General features: G+C 41.2%; 1 protein-coding gene across 8 annotated transcripts in view; it reads left to right on the top strand.

The window, feature by feature from the left end:
* Positions 1 to 19,450, top strand: part of LOC139535357 (receptor-type tyrosine-protein phosphatase T) — a 504,254-nt gene that overhangs the window by 306,364 nt on the left and 178,440 nt on the right. For all 8 annotated transcript variants that reach the window (XM_071334697.1, XM_071334695.1, XM_071334698.1 and 5 more), the window contains exon 12: positions 1,105 to 1,378. In XM_071334697.1, the coding sequence (XP_071190798.1) occupies positions 1,105 to 1,378 (274 nt within the window). The remainder of the gene's footprint in view (positions 1 to 1,104; positions 1,379 to 19,450) is intronic.

The following is a 19,450-nucleotide window of genomic DNA, read 5'->3' as shown; positions in this document are numbered from 1 at the left end:
AGTTGCCGGAGATGAAGGAAACCGCTCAGGGTTTTCAACATTAATTACACTTTGGATGGTGTATCAATACACCCAGTTACTACAAAGCTACAAATGTCCTTCCTAACTCGGTTGCTGGAGAGGAAGGAAACCGCTCAGTGTTTTTACTTTAAAACAGTTTCAGAGTTTAATGGCTGCGATAGGAGAAAATGGATCAACAACATTGTGGTTACTCCACAATACTAACCTAAATAACAGAGTGAAAAGATTGAAACCTGTACAGAATACAAATATTCAAAAAATTGCATTATGTTTGAAATAAGGCGCTAAAGTAAAACTGGAAAAATGTGGCAAAGAAATTAGCTTGATGTCCTGAATACAACGTGTTATACTTGGGGCAAATCCAACACCACACATCACTGAGTACCACTTTTCATATTTTCAAGCATGGTTGTGACTGCATCATATTGGTATGCTCGTCATCGGCAAGGACTAGTTTTATTTAGGATAAAAAGAAACGGAATAGAGCTAACCATAGGCAAAATCTCAGAAGAAAACCTGGTTCAGTTTGCTTTCCAACAGACACTGGGAGAGAAATTCCCCTTTCAGCAGGACAATAACCTGAAACACAAGGCCAAATATACACTGGAGTTGCATACCAAGACGACATTGAATGTTCCTGAGTGGCCTAGTTACAGTTTTGTAAAAAATTTAATGTCTTGAAAATCCACGGCATGACTTGAAAATGGCTGAATAATGTGCAAATATTGTACAATTCAGGTGTGCAAAGCTCTTATAGACTTCCCCAAAAAGTCTCACAGCTGTAAACGCTGCCAAAGGTGATTCTAACATGTTTTGACTAAGGGGGTTGAATACCTATGTAATCAAGATATATTACTGTTTTATTTTTCTTACATTTTTCCAAATGTTAGAATTTTCTTCCACTTTCACAGTACATAGAATTTTGTGTAGATCGTTGTCAAAAAATGACAATTAAATAAATGTTAATCCCTCCTTGTAACACAACAAAATGTGGAAAAAGTCAAGCGGCGTGAATACTTTCTGAAGACACTGGTCAGACCTCTGATGATGACCCTTGACCTTTGCCCTATGCTCTCTCCCCAGTGTCTACCAGCTGGTGGTGAAAGAGGAACGCAAGCAGAAGGTACGGCGGGCAGCTGACGCGCAGGAGTGCTTCCCCGTCCCCGTCAGCTTCAAGAATGCCTCCATCTTGAATTCGCCCCACTACTTTGCGGCGGAGCTCCCGCCCACCTACCTGACTGTGGTTCAGCCCTTCACCGTAGGCGACAACAAGACCTACAACGGCTACTGGAACCCCCCTCTCTCTTCGTCCAAGAGCTACAGCATTTACTTCCAAGCCCTGAGCAAAGCCAATGGGGTGAGCTGTCATACCTCCTTTTAAGATCCATCACTGTTCAATGTCCATCGCTGTTGTATGTTGTCTAGACACAGATTACGGTTGTCACGCTACCAGTATCACCATACTCAGAAGTATCATGACAAGCAAACAAAACATGAAGCAGACTTAATTTTGAGAGAAAAACAGTCCTTTTGGAAACAAACAGCCTTACTGTCATTTGGAGTCATTTTCCAAGCTATAAGACATTTACATAAAGCAGGTTTTTAAAAGACTAAAGAGTTTGGTCTGCTTTGTGTTATCCTCTTTGTGACAACCCTAATACAGATGGGATTTTCTTTTTCAATGGAATGTCTTTGTTCAGCCTTTTAGTGAATAATGAAAGACCACATTTTCCCCACGCTATCTTGAATCATATCAAGTTCAGTTTTTGAAGGTGTAATTTACTACGGGGTGCATGCTCCCCTTATTTCTGGTTTGAAGTACAACTAAGTTGATTTATGAACTAGTAATACATTACCTATCAGCCAATTGAATGTACAGTAAAATTGCAAAAGGGATGTGTCACATGGAATGACGCTGGAGAGACGAAGCAGGTACGGGGAGTCAAACATTTAATAAAGAACGGACATGGAACAAGACAGGAACAGCGTCAGCAAACTAGTAACACAGACAAAAAACAATCAATGCAGCAGCAGGGAACAGAGCAAGGAACTGACAAATATAGGGGGGGAAATAAACAGGTGATGATTGAGTCTAGGTGAGTCCAATATCGCTGATGCGTGTGACGAGGGAAGTCAGGTGTGCGTAATAGATGGCAGGAGTGCGTGATGCAGGGCAGCCTGGCACCCTCAAGCGCCAAGGGGGGGGGGAGAGCGGGAGCAGACGTGACAGTACCCTCCCCTCTAGGGTGCCATGTGGCGTCCCACCTGGGCGAACCGGCCAAGACATGGGCAAGCCGGTTGGGGCGTGGAAGCCCAACGATCCGGCAGGAGCGTGGAAACCCGACGATCCGGCTGAGTCAAGACGCCTGTCGATCCCGCTGCAGAGAAGGAGCCCGAAGATCTGGTGGAGTGTGACGTGGAATGGAAACCCACCGAGTCAACTGAGGCGAGGAAACCTCTTGAACCAGCCAGGGTAGTGGAACCCGACGGGCTGGCTTAGGCACCCCCGGTTCCATCGGTGGCGGAATCCACCCCGACGTCACCAACAAAACAAAAAAAACAAAAAATCCTGGACCGGCTGGGCGAACATGAACTGACAATCCAGCTGGGATGGGTGCCATCCGAGCCAACCGGGGCAAGGAAACCTCTCGAGCCAGCTAGGGCGTGGAAGCCCGACGAGCTGGCTAGGCACCCCCGGTTCCATCAGAGGCGACCCAGAGCCGATGTCACCACCACCACCACTCCCCAATGCTTTGTAGATGGCTGCTGCATTCTGTCACATGGAATGACGCTGGAGAGACGAAGCAGGTACGGGGAGTCAAACATTTAATAAAGAACGGACATGGAACAAGACAGGAACAGTGTCAGCAAACTAGTAAACACAGACAAAAAACAATCAATGCAGCAGCAGGGAACAGAGCAAGGGAACTGACAAATATAGGGGAGGAAATAAACAGGTGATGATTGAGTCTAGGTCAGTCCAATATCGCTGATGCGTGTGACGAGGGAACGCAGGTGTGCGTAATAGATGGCATAAGTACGTGATGCAGGGCAGCCTGGCCCCCTCAAGCGCCAGGGGGAGGGAGAGCGGGAGCAGACGTGACAGGATGTACAATAGCATTTGCCTGTTCTTCTTTGTTTGCCAAATCGTAAACAGCATGCACATGTATATTTTTATATATAAAAAAATATATATATATATATTTTTCGAAATTGCTTAAAACCAGAGGGTTTTAATTTAATTTTCATAATTTTCCACCTCTGTAACTTTGTTTGGCATTGACACCAATGATGTGTTTTCCCATGATGTGGTTCAGTGTGCCTGAGCGGTGGTCACATCGACTTCATGATTTCATTGGATCTCAGTCAATTCAATCTGTGAGTTTTAGGCTCAGTGAGAACCTTTTCGATAAAGTTATTGCATAAAATATGGATTTAGCTCGGTAGTTTAGACCTGCCATCAAGAATAAGGCATTTATTTCACGTCTCTCGTTCCTTAATCTGTTTCTCTTTTCACTTAAATTTCCCCCCATTACATGCAGGTTAGATACCAGAAATGTAAAATCAAGTGCGGCTTAACTGTTTCCCCGTGGCTTTAAAGTATGCCAGCCCATCATTATTATTTAATCTAATGGTTTTTCCATTTAGCTATTGTCACATATGTAAATGCTCAGTGTAAACTGCTGCTACTCACTTATACTCTCCATCTTTCAGTAGACTACATAGTGTACGTACTGACGGTGCTGTGCATATTCCCTTACCCACTACTACAGCATGAAATATCCATGTGATTTGAGTTGTACATGATGGCAGCACAGCTTGAATCCCTAGTTTGCTCATCAAGTCACCTTTCACAGGTGGCATCCCTAAGATGCCATTCTTTCATCCTTTCATTGTGCCAATTAGAAAGCATGCACATCAAATGAGCCCGAGCAGGCTTTTCCGAAGCTATGCGATGCCACCCAAGCCCCCCGACATAAAAGACAAGAAAATACATTGCCTAGGGGTGTAGAGTTTAAGTCTGGAAAGAGAAATGGGGAGGGAGAGAGAGAGATAGTGAGAGAAAAGAGGGTCGAGGGAGGCTTTTCCTCCCAATATAGACGAGCTGTCTGCTGATTCCTCAGCCACGGCGGGTGCCAACTACAGTCGCCAACTCTCCTGGCACTGCCAATTGCGCTCGAAACAACCCCCTCTCTGGCCTCTCAAGTCCCCCAGGCTTCTTTCTTGAGTACAGGCTGCTTGTCCTACACAGTAGTGGCTAGGAGGGCGGCCATATTGACTGACTGGTCATATTTGCGTCAGGATTTGCTCCCCCCAGGATATGATGTTAAGGCTTGACAATTAAGACACAACACACCCTCTCCATTTCCTGTAGTACCAACCAGACGGGGAGCAAATTACGAAAATTTTCTGTGTACTTTTGCCCAGCATCTAGAATTTTGAACATGGTGAGGTACAGAGAGAAACTATATGTTTACGCAGCAGTATTCAGGTGCTTTCAAAGTGGCACGAAGCAAAGAGCTGAACCTGAACAGTGACAGAGAAAGATGGGAGAGAAATTGAACAAAGCAGGTGGCACTTTGATAAAATGGCCTCCAAAATTCAGCCTTCCCCTTGACAGGTAAAAAGGCTCACGTCGGCCATGCAGCCTCGAATTAACAACCGTTCACCCAAAGTGGAGGGCAGGAGTTGTTTTTCGTATGACAGTGGGTGTCAATCAGATTTGATTCCCCTGTACTCGGCACAAAACGGGAAGAGCATCCATCAGAAGGAGCACTCCCTGTAAAAACCAGAGTGCCTTACCCCATTGTCCCGTGGCAGACAGGCAGACTGCGTCTGAGACAACCCAGACTCTCACTCAGTAAGGATGTCAATGCTTTGGCCTGTCACCAAAGGTAGTTAAAGTGAGTCAAAATGAAATGTGCTCATCTCACCTTGCCCCCTCTTTAACACGTACTTATTGGGCTGTTTCAGTTCTGACTGTATCTGAAGATAATCACCTTCAAGCCTATCAAAGACCCTGTTACAAATTGTTCGGTCACGTACGGTTCCTTTCGGGTCAGGCCCAAATTATTGTCTCTTGTTATGTGAACGTGTCTGCTTGTTTATTTATTTATTTATTTACTAATAAGATATTCTGAGTCATAGTGTTTTGGGGGGGATGGAGAAGGAGTTTCCTTTTATTCTGTCTTTTACTTGTTTTTGTTCAGTTCTTAAGGGGCATAATTATCATGTCATTTCAGAAGAACAAAAGTACCACATTTCGCTTCACTGCTTAGCTTTAGTGTTAGTTCCTGGAAAGTCCCATGCCATGTCAGACCACAGTTTAGACTGGTGATGTGAGCGTGTTAGGACTCTGGGGCTGTCTGTGTCTTCTACAGTGGTTCCACCAGCTGCACCACAGGGACTTGGTATTCAGCTCAGGCTAGCGCTGTTAGCCACAAGATGTGTACCAACTCCCAACTAGAGACCTGCATCGCAACTCAGCCAAGCAGCATTAATACATCCTCTTAAGGATCGGCCCCTTTTTTAAAATGTTTTACCTAAAATGACATACCCAAATCTAACTGCCTGTAGCTCAGAACCTGCAGCAAGGATATGCATATGCTTGATACCATTTGAAAGGATACACTTTCCAGTTTGTGGAGATGTGAAATTAATGTAGGAGAATAGAACACATAAAATCTGGTAAAAGATAATACAAACAATAAAACATGTGTTTTCTATTTTGTTTTTGTTTCATAATTTTTTAAATGCAAGAGAAAGGCCGTAATATAATATTACAGTTTAGGCGCAATTTAGATGTTGGCCACTAGATGGCAACAGTGTGTGTGCAACGTTTCAGATTGATCAAGTGAAGCATTGCAATACCGGACAATATTTTGCAAGTCTGCCCAAATGTGCCGAATTGGTCAATTGATACATTTTCAAGTACATAACTATAGAGAACATACAGAAATGATATGGTAATACAACATTTCATTTACACACTCCCAGGATTGTCATACATGATGGATCATTAGCTTATACACTAACTTTCACACATCTAGATGGCCGGGCGGGGTGGGTGTCGAGCCAGAGACAGCAGGGGTTCAAACTGTAGAACCCAGTTCCTACATTTGAATATAAAAATGTATTTTATCAAACAAAACTATGCTGCATTTTATCTCTGGGACCCTCAGGATGACAAATCAGAGCAAGATTACTGAATGTAAGTACATTATTTACCTTCAGAGATGAATGTATCAAACAAGTTGCCGTGATATATGTTTTTTGTTGTGTACTCTCCTCAAACAATAGCATGGTATTTTTTCAAAGTAATATCTACTGTAAATTGGACAGTGCAGTTAGATTAACAAGAATTTAAGCTTCCTGCCCATAGAAGACATGTCTATGTCCTGGAAAGTTTGCTGTTACTTACAACGTCATGCTAATCATATTAGCGCACGTTAGCTCAACCGTCCAGGTATAGGGACACCGATCTCGTAGAGGTTTTAAACAACAATCCGTAAATAACTTTCCAGTATCGGAAACCCTACATTTATTAACCATCTTGTTGTAAAATCTTTTGCAAATGGCCACCTCCTTTCAGGTCGAGCCCATGCATAAGCAGATTGTTGTGAAACAGGTGAGCGGTGGTGAATGGGGAATTCTCTTTTGGCTTTCACAAGTTTTTTCAATGAAATGCCAGGTGCATTGAAGTGGAGGTCATGTGTACCAACAATGAACACAGTTGACATCGGTGATGCTTTGTTTGCATTCATCAAGCCCCTAGTTATCATGTTCCTTGGCCAACTAGCCCTCTCTCTAGGGAGGTGGTTCATAAAAACTTTTACGAGCACTTATTAGCCACTGTAAATTAAAGAGGGAAAAAAACACAGCAAGAAGATACCAGAATCAATGTAGATGTATATGGAGAGTCATAGTAAAAAGAGAAAAACGTGCCCGGTCTCTCTGTGAAATATTCACTTAGGGTAGGAATAAGTTACGGAAGAAAGAGAAAAGCACCTTTTGTTTTTTTGAGGATGAGTGTTCCATAAACACCTGCCAACCTTACTCTATATACATTACAGTAGTGCCACGACTACTTGCCTCTCGATTGAAGTTAGTCGATCCATATGATCCTTGTTTCCTCCTCTTCCGCTCCTCCTCAATACTCTCCAATCCCTATTTAAGAAGTTAATGTCACAGGGATTCTTACACAGGCCATATCAGGAGCTCTATCTCAGGATCATCTAAGAGATGCTTTTAGACTCTCAAATCCTAGATTGTTCCAAATGTACTCTCTCTTTCTCTCTGTATTCGCATGTTTTTATCAGCTCTTGGCCTTTATTCCATCTCTATCACCTTTATTTTATAAGCTTGCCTGATGCTGAGGTGCGGTTTCAATTACCCCCGAAGTTCAGTGGATGTGTCTGGGTTATGATATGCTGGAAGTGTATATGCTTGTGTGTGGAGTGTGGATCTCTTCGGACATCAGCAGATGCTTTTATCTCAAGAAAGAGACATGTTAAAGTGCACTCATTATTACACTCAGTCGTCTGTCACTGACTAACTTGACTTAGTCCCTTTGGTTTCTTTTGGAGTATAGGGTGTTCACCATAGCTCTTCGCCTCACTCTTCTCTGGGCAAGGGCTTTTACTCCATTGAGTTCTTAGAGTGGACCATCTTCTGTTGTTTTTTGGCCTTCCCTGCTTTCTATTTCATTTTGAGTTGTAGTCCTTTGCCTGTCTTGTTACGTTAACTGTGTTTTTGAGTGCGTGTCCAATTCACCTCCATTTCCTTCTCCTGATCAGTCTGTCGCAGTATATTTTTTTAGTATTATTTTATAGGCTCAAAATCTAGGGTATATACAGTAGTTAATTGTATTTGGCACTAATATTGACCAGTTTCATTCCCTTTATTGACAAGTTTAGCATGTAGTGTATCTGTGTTTAACATCTGTTTCATTCCATTTATGTGCTCAGATAATACCAGATGTAAGCTCTGTAAACATTGTAACAGATTGATGGGGGGAAAAAAGAAAAGAAAAAACTACTGAGATTTGGCTATCCAACGTATTTTGAATAACCCCTCATTCTACTGACTGGGGTAATTTTGACCCTAGAGACATATTTCTGATCATAGCCCAAAGGTGGTTCATTCAATTCTTCAAATGTGTCATGACTTTGTCAATCAACTTGTTCTCAATGCATTTAAATCATTGTTTAGTTTTTCTGTATCAAAATGGACTTTATAAAAAATAAACTAGTTCTTTGAGGTAATTTGGATCCCAGCCAAAAACACCTAATTCCACCTAGGGTAATTTGATAAAATAGGACCTTGGAGACCTATTTGAATCTAGGTTTCTCTGGAGACATACTAACAAGTTACCAGAGGGTGGAGGGGGACCTGTACCAGTAATTTTGAACAGATAGACAGATCACCAGCAGAGATATAGCTCTCCATGTACTCGCCTAAGATTGTACTTTTCTATATCACGTATCATATGACTATGTACAAAACCAAAATTACCCTATTTTTGTGCATTTTAAAATCTGCCAAGGGTATAAATACTTGATAAAACTGCAATACAGAACTCAGCTATGCACAGAAAGCTGTGTTGGTGAGTATTCCCCAAAAAAGTAGTTATTCTAGGGCAAATCTAAAAAAGTATTTATTTGAATCCAGGTTTCTCTGGAGACATAATATTAAGTTAGAGGGTGGAGGGGGAACTGCATTAGATTGACCAGATCGACAGATCAACTTCAGAGAGATGGAGCACCTTATGTACTGGTTATAACAAAGTATAACTGTGTACAAAATCTGTATACTGTATTTGCTTGGTTGCAGTCAAAACAGCTCATGAAAGTATGTCAGTGGTATGAAGACTTGTGTTACGCACGCCTCTTGGTGGAGGGAATGCAACACCCCGCTACAACTCAACTCCCTGTGGAGTGAAAGAGGTATGGGATTGTAGGTGCGGGTAAGGATGACAAAGGCAGAGAATTTTACCATTAACAGGGAAAAGGGGCTGGACGCAACCAAAGCAAAGAAAGAGCCCCCTCTCCTACCTACCCACCTATTCTTAGCACCACCTGGCGCGCTAACCAAAATACAGAGGGGGGGGGGGGGTCCGCCCAGGTCTTACCTAGTGTGCATAGACAGAGTACATAATAAGGGTATATGTATGCCCGCAGGCCTCTTGCCTAAGCACTCCCAAGGTGCCTTCCCCTTCTCCCCTGGGAACAAATACAGAATAATACAAACTTAAAGTGAACAATGTCAATCATCAAAAACACACTCCTATTTGCACACACATACCTCAGAAGTAGCGGCTACAAAATACTTTATAACAAAACTGTCTCTGAGCAACAACCAACACAGGACATCCAAGAAGCTCTCCCTTCTAACAAAGGAACGCTGGCTTTTATCCAGCTGGAGAAGGAGTTTTTAATTGCAGACAGCTGTATCTCCTGACGAGAGGGCGGGGTCAGAGCTCCAATCTGAAATAGGGCCGACCAATCAGCTGCTTTGGACTTCAGGAAGCCATTTCCTGAAATACACACGTTCAAACACAAACAAACCCATAACACAGAAAACTGGGGAACATAACACGCCCACCCCAAAACCTGCAAACTTCCAGTTTTCAATAACAAAATTCATCACGCATCCCCAGTTACTAAACCCGTGATAGAGCATCGGCAACCACATTCGCCGAACCCTTCAAATAGTTAATTTGTACATTGTATCCTTGTACAATCAGAGCCCATCGCATAAATTGGCGGTTCTGATTGTACATTTGCTTTAGAAACACTAAAGGATTATGGTCCGTGAAGAACAGTACAGGCAAGGCACTGGAGCCCACATATACCTAAAAAAACTGTAAGGCTAGCAATAAAGCCAGCGTCTCTTGTTCAATGGTGGAGTACCTTGACTGACACGAGTTGAACTTATGGGAGAAGAAACTGACGGGCCGATCCACTCCCTCTTCATCTTCCTGCAAGAGAACCGCACCCACCCCCACTATACTAGCGTCTACCTCCAACTTAAAAGGTTTTTCAAAGTTGGGGGCGGCAAGCACTGGGGCACTACAAAGTAGCGCTTTGGCGGACCCAAAAGTATAGTTACATTCCTGGGACCACTTAAATGATACTTTGGGACTGAGCAGAGATGTAAGGGGAGCCACTACCGTCAAAAAATAGTACCCTACCATCCCCAGGATTCTGCGCAACTGGCGGCGAGTCGTGGGAGCAGGAAAAGCAACAATTGCTTCCACTTTGCCAGTTACTGGGCGCACTTGACCTCGTCCTACCTGCTTCCCTAAGTACAGTACATTTCCCAAACTCACACTTGGCCAAATTGAGGGTTAAAGAAGCATTCTCCAACCGCTGAAACACACTTTAAGGTGGTGAGATGATCAGACCAAGTAGACAAATTAATCACCACATCGTCAAGGTAAGCAGTACAATTTGGCACATCCGCGAACACAATGTTAACTAGGCGCTGAAAAGTAGCAGGTGCATTACACATTCCAAAGGGCATCGCAGTGTATTGTATGAAGTTATCAGGCGTAACGAAAGCCGAGATGTCAGAAGCTCGAGAGGTCAGAGGCACCTGCCAATAACCTTTTAGCAAATCTAACGTAAGCAGCAGAGCCAATTATATCAATGCAGTTATCTAAGCGAGGTAGAGGAAAATAATCATTCTCGGATCTTGTGCGATGGCTTAGGGTTGTCGGAGGAAAAGCGATACGAACGAGGCACTGATGACCTAATCATTCGGCCTTCAAACCGAAGTGCACCAAAGACAGTCTTGTGTGTCAAAGCGTACCAACACTGCTGCCTGGGCCAATGTCGCCACTTTCTGTTCATTTAAATGAACTACAATTGCATCAGGGAGGTTGCTTTTTAAATCCTCCAACAGCATCAACTCCCGAATATCAGAAAAGGTGTTAGCTTTGCTGGCTGAACACCAGCGATTAAATAGAGACTCTTTGTCACTAGCAAACTCAACAAAATAATGGTGAGAGGGTTTTTTGTTGTTCCTGAAGAGCTGCCTATAAGCTTCAGGCACTAACTCATAAACCCGCAACACGGTTGTTTTAACTATATTGTACTGTAAGCTGTCTTCCAGGGAGAGAGCAGCTACTACTTCCTGGGCTTTCCCAGACAATTTACATTGTAACAGGAGCAGCCAAACCTCGAGTGGCCAATGCAGCGCAACAACGGCGTGGAAGCAACTTGAGTTGGCCTGCCACATTTGCGCGAAGCAACTGGAGTTAGCCGTAGGCCGTAGCCACGCGCAAATGTGGCCGTTGCCATGCGCAAATGTTGACGCAACTTGAGTTTCTTCAACATTTGGTTTGAATTGACTTTGAGGAATGATGCATGCTTTTTGAAGCATCCTGCTATAGGCCCTACCACTCTCACTATTCCACTAGCAGCAATACTCGGAATGCACTCCCAGGACTCCCACTTCCACAATAAATGTTTGTTTTGTTCGTTAATGTCCATCATTTATGTCCAAATAGCTATTTTTGTTAGCGTGTTTGGTAAACAAATTCAAAGTCAGGAAGCGCGTTCACTAAAAGCAGTCGAAATGTCAAATTGTTCCGTAACAGTCAGTAGAAACATGTCAAACGATGTATTGAATCAATCTTTAGAATGTTTTTAACATAAATCTTCAGTAACGTTCCAACCGGAGAATTACATTGACTTCAGATGTGCGATGGAACAGAGCTCCCTCTCATGTGAACGCGCATGGTCAGGTCATGATAGACCTGACTAATTCCTGTCTCATTCAGCCCCCCTTCACAGTAGAGGCATCAGACAGGTTCTACAGACTGTTGACATCTAGTGGAAGCTGTAGGAAGTGCAAACTCATCCATATCCCACTGTGTATTCAATAGGGGCTTGGTTGAAAATCGACCAACCTCAGATTTCCCACTTCCTGTTTGGATTTTTTCTCTGGTTTTTGCCTGCCATATGAGTTCTGTTATACTCACAGACATCATTCAAACAGTTATAGAAACTTCAGAGTGTTTTCTATCCAATACTACTAATAATATGCATGTATTAGCAACTGGGACTGAGGAGCTGGCAGTTTACTATGAAGAAGAGCTGGGACCACAGTCTCAAAGAAAACCATTAGTAACACACTACGCCGTCATGGATTAAAATCCTGCAGCGCACGCAAGGTCCCCCTGCTCAAGCCAGCGCATGTCCAGGCCCGTCTGAAGTTTGCCAATGACCATCTGGATGATCCAGAGGAGGAATGGGAGAGGGTCATGTGGTCTGATGAGACAAAAATAGAGCTTTTTGGTCTAAACTCCACTCGCCGTGTTTGGAGGAAGAAGAAGGATGAGTACAAGAACACTATCCCAACCGTGAAGCATGGAGGTGGAAACATCATTCTTTGGGGATGCTTTTCTGCAACGGGGACAGGACGACTGCACCGTATTGAGGGGAGGATGGATGGGGCCATGTATCGCGAGATCTTGGCCAACAACCTCCTTCCCTCAGTAAGAGCATTGAAGATGGGTCGTGGCTGGGTCTTCCAGCATGACAACGACCTGAAACACACAGCCAGGGCAACTAAGGAGTGGCTCCGTAAGAAGCATCTCAAGGTCCTGGAGTGGTCTAGCCAGTCTCCAGACCTGAACCCAATAGAAAATCTTTGGAGGGAGCTGAAAGTCCGTATTGCCCAGCGACAGCCCCGAAACCTGAAGGATCTGGAGAAGGTCTGTATGGAGGAGTGGGCCAAAATCCCTGCTGCAGTGTGTGCAAACCTGGTCAAGAACTACAGGAAACGTATGATCTCTGTAATTGCAAACAAAGGTTTCTGTACTAAATATTAAGTTCTGCTTTTCTGATGTATCAAATACTTATGTCATGCAAATTAATTACTTAATCATACAATGTGATTTTCTGGATTTTTGTTTTAGATTCCGTCTCTCACAGTTGAAGTGTACCTTTGATAAAAATTACAGATTTGTAAGTAGGAAAACCTGCAAAATCGTCAGTGTATCAAATACTTGTTCTCCCCACTGTATATATACAGTATATATTATACTCCGGACTTCGACATTGATTGTCCTAATATTTCTAAATTCCATTAATTTACTTTTTGGATTTCTGTGTATTGTTAGATATTACTGCACTGTTGGAGCTAGGAACACAAGCTTTTCACTAGACCCACAATAACATCTGTTAAATATGTGTATGCGATCAATACAATTTGATTTGGGTATTCCCAGGCATTCTCCCATCTAAGTACTTGCTTGTTCAGGGTGGTATGGCCACAAATCAAATCAAATTGCATACACACGAATACAACAGGTGTAGACATTACCGTGAACTTCTTATGTAACCGGTGCAGTATGCACCGCAGTAACTTAACTCTGCGTTGTGTGTGGTTGATTGAGACTATAGACGTGGACTTTGGAGATCAGGTAGTTTTAATTAAGCAGAATTCACTCTCTGCATCCTGCATCTGCATCCAAAATAAAATAAAACATTTGCAGAGCACATATGTTCTGCGAATCGTCGCTTCTTTCTCTCATAGTACATCATAATGATTTCCGAATACAAAAATTGGTACAGCCTCTCCTTATTATGTATCAACACATAACATATTTTACATAGATAAAACCACATACCTGCATCCAAAAGAAAATAAAACATTTGGAGAGCACATATGTTCTGCGAATCGTCGCCTCTTTCTACAAAAGATGCACAATACAAGGGACTGGGATCATTCGAGGAGCTAGCCATCGTTCACACATACAATAGCCTGCTAATACCTTAGCTAGCTATTAACCACATGTTGAATTTAGAATGTTGATATCATCCTAAAAAGTACAATTACAAGTGCATCTTAACAATAACATCCACTTATGAGTAACCTCTAAATATACAACATTATTCATGAACAAAACACTGTGTGTATGACTTTGTGCTTAAAAGAATCAAACTTTTCTTAAGACAACAGAAAAAGCGGGCCTACCTCTCATAGTGCATCAAAATGATTTGAGCACAAGCACGCAGGGCATAACGTAAGTACACACTCCCCTACTCCCAGGATGCAGGCATGCATAATAACAAATCAACATGACATATTCATATATGAACCTGGTGAAATTCACATAGTACTTTAACAACGGTTACACTTACTTACAACCAAGTAACCAAAAATGCAGTTCAAGAAGTAGAGTTGAGAAAATATTTAAAATGTAAAATAAAATAACAATAAAATATCAAAACGATAACGAGGCTATATACAGGGTGTACTGGTACCAAGTCAATGTGCAGATGTACAGGTTAGTCGAGGTAATTAGTACATGTACAGTAGTTAGGGGTAAAGGGACTTTGCATAGATTATAAATAGCGAGTAGCAGCAGTGTAAAAACAAGGGGGGGTCAATGTAAATAGTCCGGGTGGCATTTTGATTAGTTGTTCAGCAGTCTTATGGCTTGGAAGAGTATGACAAAAGGGTTTCCTACTAATTATTTGCCTCCTTTTGAAATGTTACTGTGTTTCCAAGCCAAATCTAAGATGCATTGAGGTAGCCAACTAACGTTAACTAGGTAGCTAGCTAACTTCAGCTAGCCTGCTTCGCTAGAATTATAGTGATAATGATTAGCTATCAAAATATACAAAACCAGATACATAACCAGCAGTCTCTAGCTATACTCACCACCACTGGTCGCGGGTATGATCGCTGTCAGCCAGCAGAAGTGGTAGCGTCGGATGCCATCTGACCATCTAGCAACATTGTGGGAACTGCATAGACAGTTAGCGTCATCTTGGTATGGAAGCACATCTTCACAAGGTTGAAGTTGGGAGACAGCTAACAAAGCTAGCGTTACTTGTGCAGACTCAGGGACCGACAAATTCCAATCACCCATTGCATATGGTAGGGTCCTTGCAAGCCATGGATAGCTGTGCGTCCTCCCATGCATTTTTTAACCGAAGGCATGGTCACGCTAGCACTACCATCTACTACTAATACTACTGCTACTGCTACTACTACTAATACTACTACACTAACTCCAATAATAATCTAACTCAAATCTAGTGGATACTATGCCACTACTAAAACAATACTGAATATGCTAATTAATGGAAAATCCGTAAAAGGCTGTTCGCTCGGTCTCAAAGAGGAAGATTTGCACGTGGAGCTTGGCCTTTATACCGTGTTTGGGCAAAAGGTGGCATGGATAGTTGACATATTGTTAATGCAAACCCAACCTTAATTTACTCGTTGTGATGCACTGAGGTACCAAAATGATCATATTTACACGTTGTAGTCAATTGACACTAGAATAAATGTTTTCAAAGGGATTAGTAGGTTTGACATACATTTTTATTTACCAGTAATTAATTGTAATTTTGCTCAAATAAGTCTTCTTTTTTTTCAGATAACATTATATAAATGTCTTATGTCAATGTTAAATGTTTTATATTTTGCTATGATTGTTGCTTTTTCCAATAGTTTTAAAATGACCCCAGTTGGTTATCCATGCATGCAAAATACGTTGGTAGTATGAGGGATAACAAAGTATTTTCAAGTCACACATCATTTTATAAATCCTCCAACTCCACATAGCCTTACCTGACTGATAAAATGTGAAAACGAGATGTAATACTCAGAGGATTTTTAAAAATCAATGTGATTATTTGAAAAAGCAAATTGTCTAATGCCTGTCATATTTGGTTTAATAATGTGTCCTAATCCAGCGAAGGCTTGTCACTCAAACTCAGTGAATCGGTCAAATAATGGATTGGACTGCCTGGAGTGACATATTTTTTCCTCCTCCTCTGCTAGCCCGGAATCATCCTAAAAAAGTGCTTGACAGTTTGTCACTGCCTTATTGGACTAGAGGGGCAAAAGGCAAAGCTCAGCTGTCACTTTGTTTAAGTGATGTACTCCTGTTATTTAAGCCTTGTCAGCTTGCCTGACGAAGCTTGGAGTATATATATAGCCCTGCACTGGTATATAGCCTTGCACTGGTCACCTCCCCTCTCTTCTGTCGGTCTGCTCGTTTATCCAAGACGCTGTTCAATCTGTTGAGTTTTCTTTGCAGAGCAAGAAAATGAGAAAAACAGGGAGTAAATTGAAAATGAGCTTTGGAAAAGTTAGTTCAGTAGTGTTATTGTTATGATTGACAGTCTGACGTTGGGTCTGTCTTGTCCTGGGACACTCAGTCAGTGTCATGATACCCTGGAGGTTTTGTATAGTTCCCGGTTTGTCCCAGGGACTCCCGCAAGGACTTCTTTAGGAAGTTATTTGGACGTTGCATCATGATCCCCTGAATCTCAACAGATTGTCCCAGGTCCCAAACCATTATAAGTAAAGTACTGAAATGGCATCGGGGTTTTAAAGTAAGTGCTACACTGTTCAGCTAAAATAGTGTAAGAATCTCTAAACAATGACAATGATATTTGACATGATCACTTAGTACACATTTTTCAACATGACCCCACCTTGTATTTGAATGTACAACCTCTGGATTTTGGGGTATTCTTTTCTTTCTGCTGCGCCACAAAGTCTGCAGAATTTCAGAAGTCCACTACACATTCATTACCTATAATACATATTTGCACTAAACAAAAGAGTGCCATCTGCACTAAATCTGCACTAATTATCAGTTAATCTGACTATTCTCTCATCGATTTCATTTACTTATTTCAGCAATTTGAGTTTGGGTTTTTAGTGTAGTTGTTTAATGTTGGTGGGGCATATTATTCTGTTTTCATGTTACTGCTGAATCACTATGATACATATAATAGTTATTCTTGAGTGTATTTTTAGCAGAGCTGAGATTTACTTTGAAGTGCCAAGTGTAGGAATATGCCTACAGGTGAAATCAGTCATCGATACAGAAATGGTGGTGTATCAGGAAAATTGGAATGTCATGAACCAAGCGGTTGTGGGTTCAAATCCCAGAATGTCAGAGGGATAACGTCATGCTGAAACCCTTAAGGGACCTAATTGGAAAGTTGCTGAATGTCCTCAGGACGTCCCGTTTGTTAGGATGATTTCCTCAAAGGTTATTTAACATGGCCATTTGCAGTGAAATATGATTTTCCAATATAATTGTTGCTGGGGTAACTAAACTTCTCACTCGGAAATTAAATAATAATTACTGTATGAATAAACATATGTCAAATTGTCAGTGGTGGAAAAAATACCCAATTGTCATACTTCAGTAAAAGTGAAATTCACCCAGTAAAATACTACTTGAGTAAAAGCTAACATATACTTAAGTATTGAAAGTAAATGTAATTGCTAAAATATACTGTACTTACATTTCAAAAGTAAAATTATGAATAATTTCAAATTCAAAAATATTATTCAAACCAGATGGCACCGTTAATTATTATATTTTTTTAATGGATAGCCAGCACTCAGACATCATTTACAAATGAAGCATGTGTGTTTAGTGAGTCCACCAGATCAGTGGCAGTAGGGATGACCGGGGATGTTCTCTTGATAAGTACGTGAATTGGATATTTTTCCTGTCCTGCTAAGCATTGAAAATGTAATGAGTACTTTTGGGTATCAGGGAAAATGTATGGAGTAAAAAGTACATTATATTTTTTAGGAATGTAGTGAAGTAAAAGTAGTCAAAAATATAAATAGTACAGTAAAGTACAGATATCCAAAAAATGACTTAAGTAGTACTTTAAATTATGTTTACTTAAGTATTTTACACCACTGCAAATTGTGTCAAATATGTAAGTTGAAAACATTGTTAAAAGCTCTGTTTGTTTGTGTGGGTGTCCCTACAGTGGTTCGTGCTTTAAAAGGTGCAGCCTACTGCAGCACAGCTTATGTGGTGCCGCAGAATTCTATGGCACGTTATTTAAGTGCCAACCTCTGGTACCATGCTAGTTAGTGCTGGTTTGACCACCAAAGGGCATCTTTTAGAAGCATTTGATAGCCTTCAATAGTGGCTGTACTAGAGAATTTAAAACCTTTTTTTCTAAGAACATAGTATATGGGACTGATTTTAAGAAATTTTGCTTAATTAATTTGATTAATATTATGGTGTTTCTATTCCACGAAAAACGAAAAACCCTCTGGGTTTCGTTAGGATGGAACGGAAAATATGGCGCTGTAGGAAAATATGGTGCTGTACAACATGACGGTCAGGAGTACAGGGTTCAATTCCCCGATGGGGAGGAAGGAGTAGGCTGTCCTTGTAAATGAGAATTTGTTCTGCACTGACTTGCCTAGTTAAATAAAGGTTACACTAAGAGCATAACATTTCTAATTGTAGTGTAACCAATACCCAAATGGAGATTCAGTGAAAATAAAAATCTCATTGATTTATCAAGACCAGTCCCCATGCTTGACTCCGAGCAGTGCGAAACGGTGCTAAAATAATTGTAGGCTATTGCTTCAAATCCTATTGCTTCTAACTTCAATATTCTCTTTAACCTCTCTGGGATATGTGGGACGCTTGCGTCCCACTTGGCCAATATCCGGGGAAAATGTAGAGCGCCAAATAAAATAAAAATGATATAAAATCAAACTTTCATTAAATCACACATATAAGATACCAAATTAAAGCTACACTCGTTGTGAAACCAGCCAACATGTCAGATTTCAAAAAGGCTTTTCGGCGAAAGCATAAGATGCTATTATCTGATGATAGCACAACAGTAAACAAAGAGAGTGTAGCATATTTCAACCCTGCAGGCGCAACACAAAACGCAGAAATAAAATATAAATCATGCCTTTATGTCTCATAAACATCACAAATGGTCCTTTTGTTCGATTAATTCCGTCCATATATGTCCAAAATGTCCATTTATTTGGCGCGTTTGATCCAGAAAAAAACAGCTTCCAATTTGCGCAACGTCACTACAAAATATCTCAAAAATTACCTCTAAACTTTGCTAAAACATTTCAAACTACTTTTGGAATACAACTTAAGGTATTTGTAAACGTTAAAACTTCTTCAGGCTGCAAGCCCGACACCGGGCACAATATGACAACAGCCATTTCAAGTGCAGGGCGCGAAATTCAAAATCAATTTTTTTTTAAATATTTAACTTAAACACATTAACAAGTCCAATACAGCATTTGAAAGATAAACATCTTGTCAATCCAGCCAACATGTCCGATTTTTTTAATGTTTTACAGAGAAAACACCACATATATTTATGTTAGCTCACCACCAAATAAAAAAGAGGACAGACATTTTTCACAGCACAAGTAGGATGAAGTAGCATGCACAAGCCAACCTAACTAACCTAAAACCAACCTAAATAACCTAGAAAAAACTACCTCAGATGACAGTCCTATAACATGTTACACAATAAATCTATGTTTTGTTAAAAAAAATTGCATATTTTAGCTATAAATCAGTTTTACATTACTGCTACCATCATAGCTACAGTCAGAAATCGCACGGGAGTAGCCAGAGAAAATACAGACA

Source organism: Salvelinus alpinus, chromosome 12, assembly GCF_045679555.1.
Source record: "Salvelinus alpinus chromosome 12, SLU_Salpinus.1, whole genome shotgun sequence".
NCBI classification, from domain to species: domain Eukaryota; kingdom Metazoa; phylum Chordata; class Actinopteri; order Salmoniformes; family Salmonidae; genus Salvelinus; species Salvelinus alpinus.
This window is presented reverse-complemented; position numbering and strand designations above follow the sequence as displayed.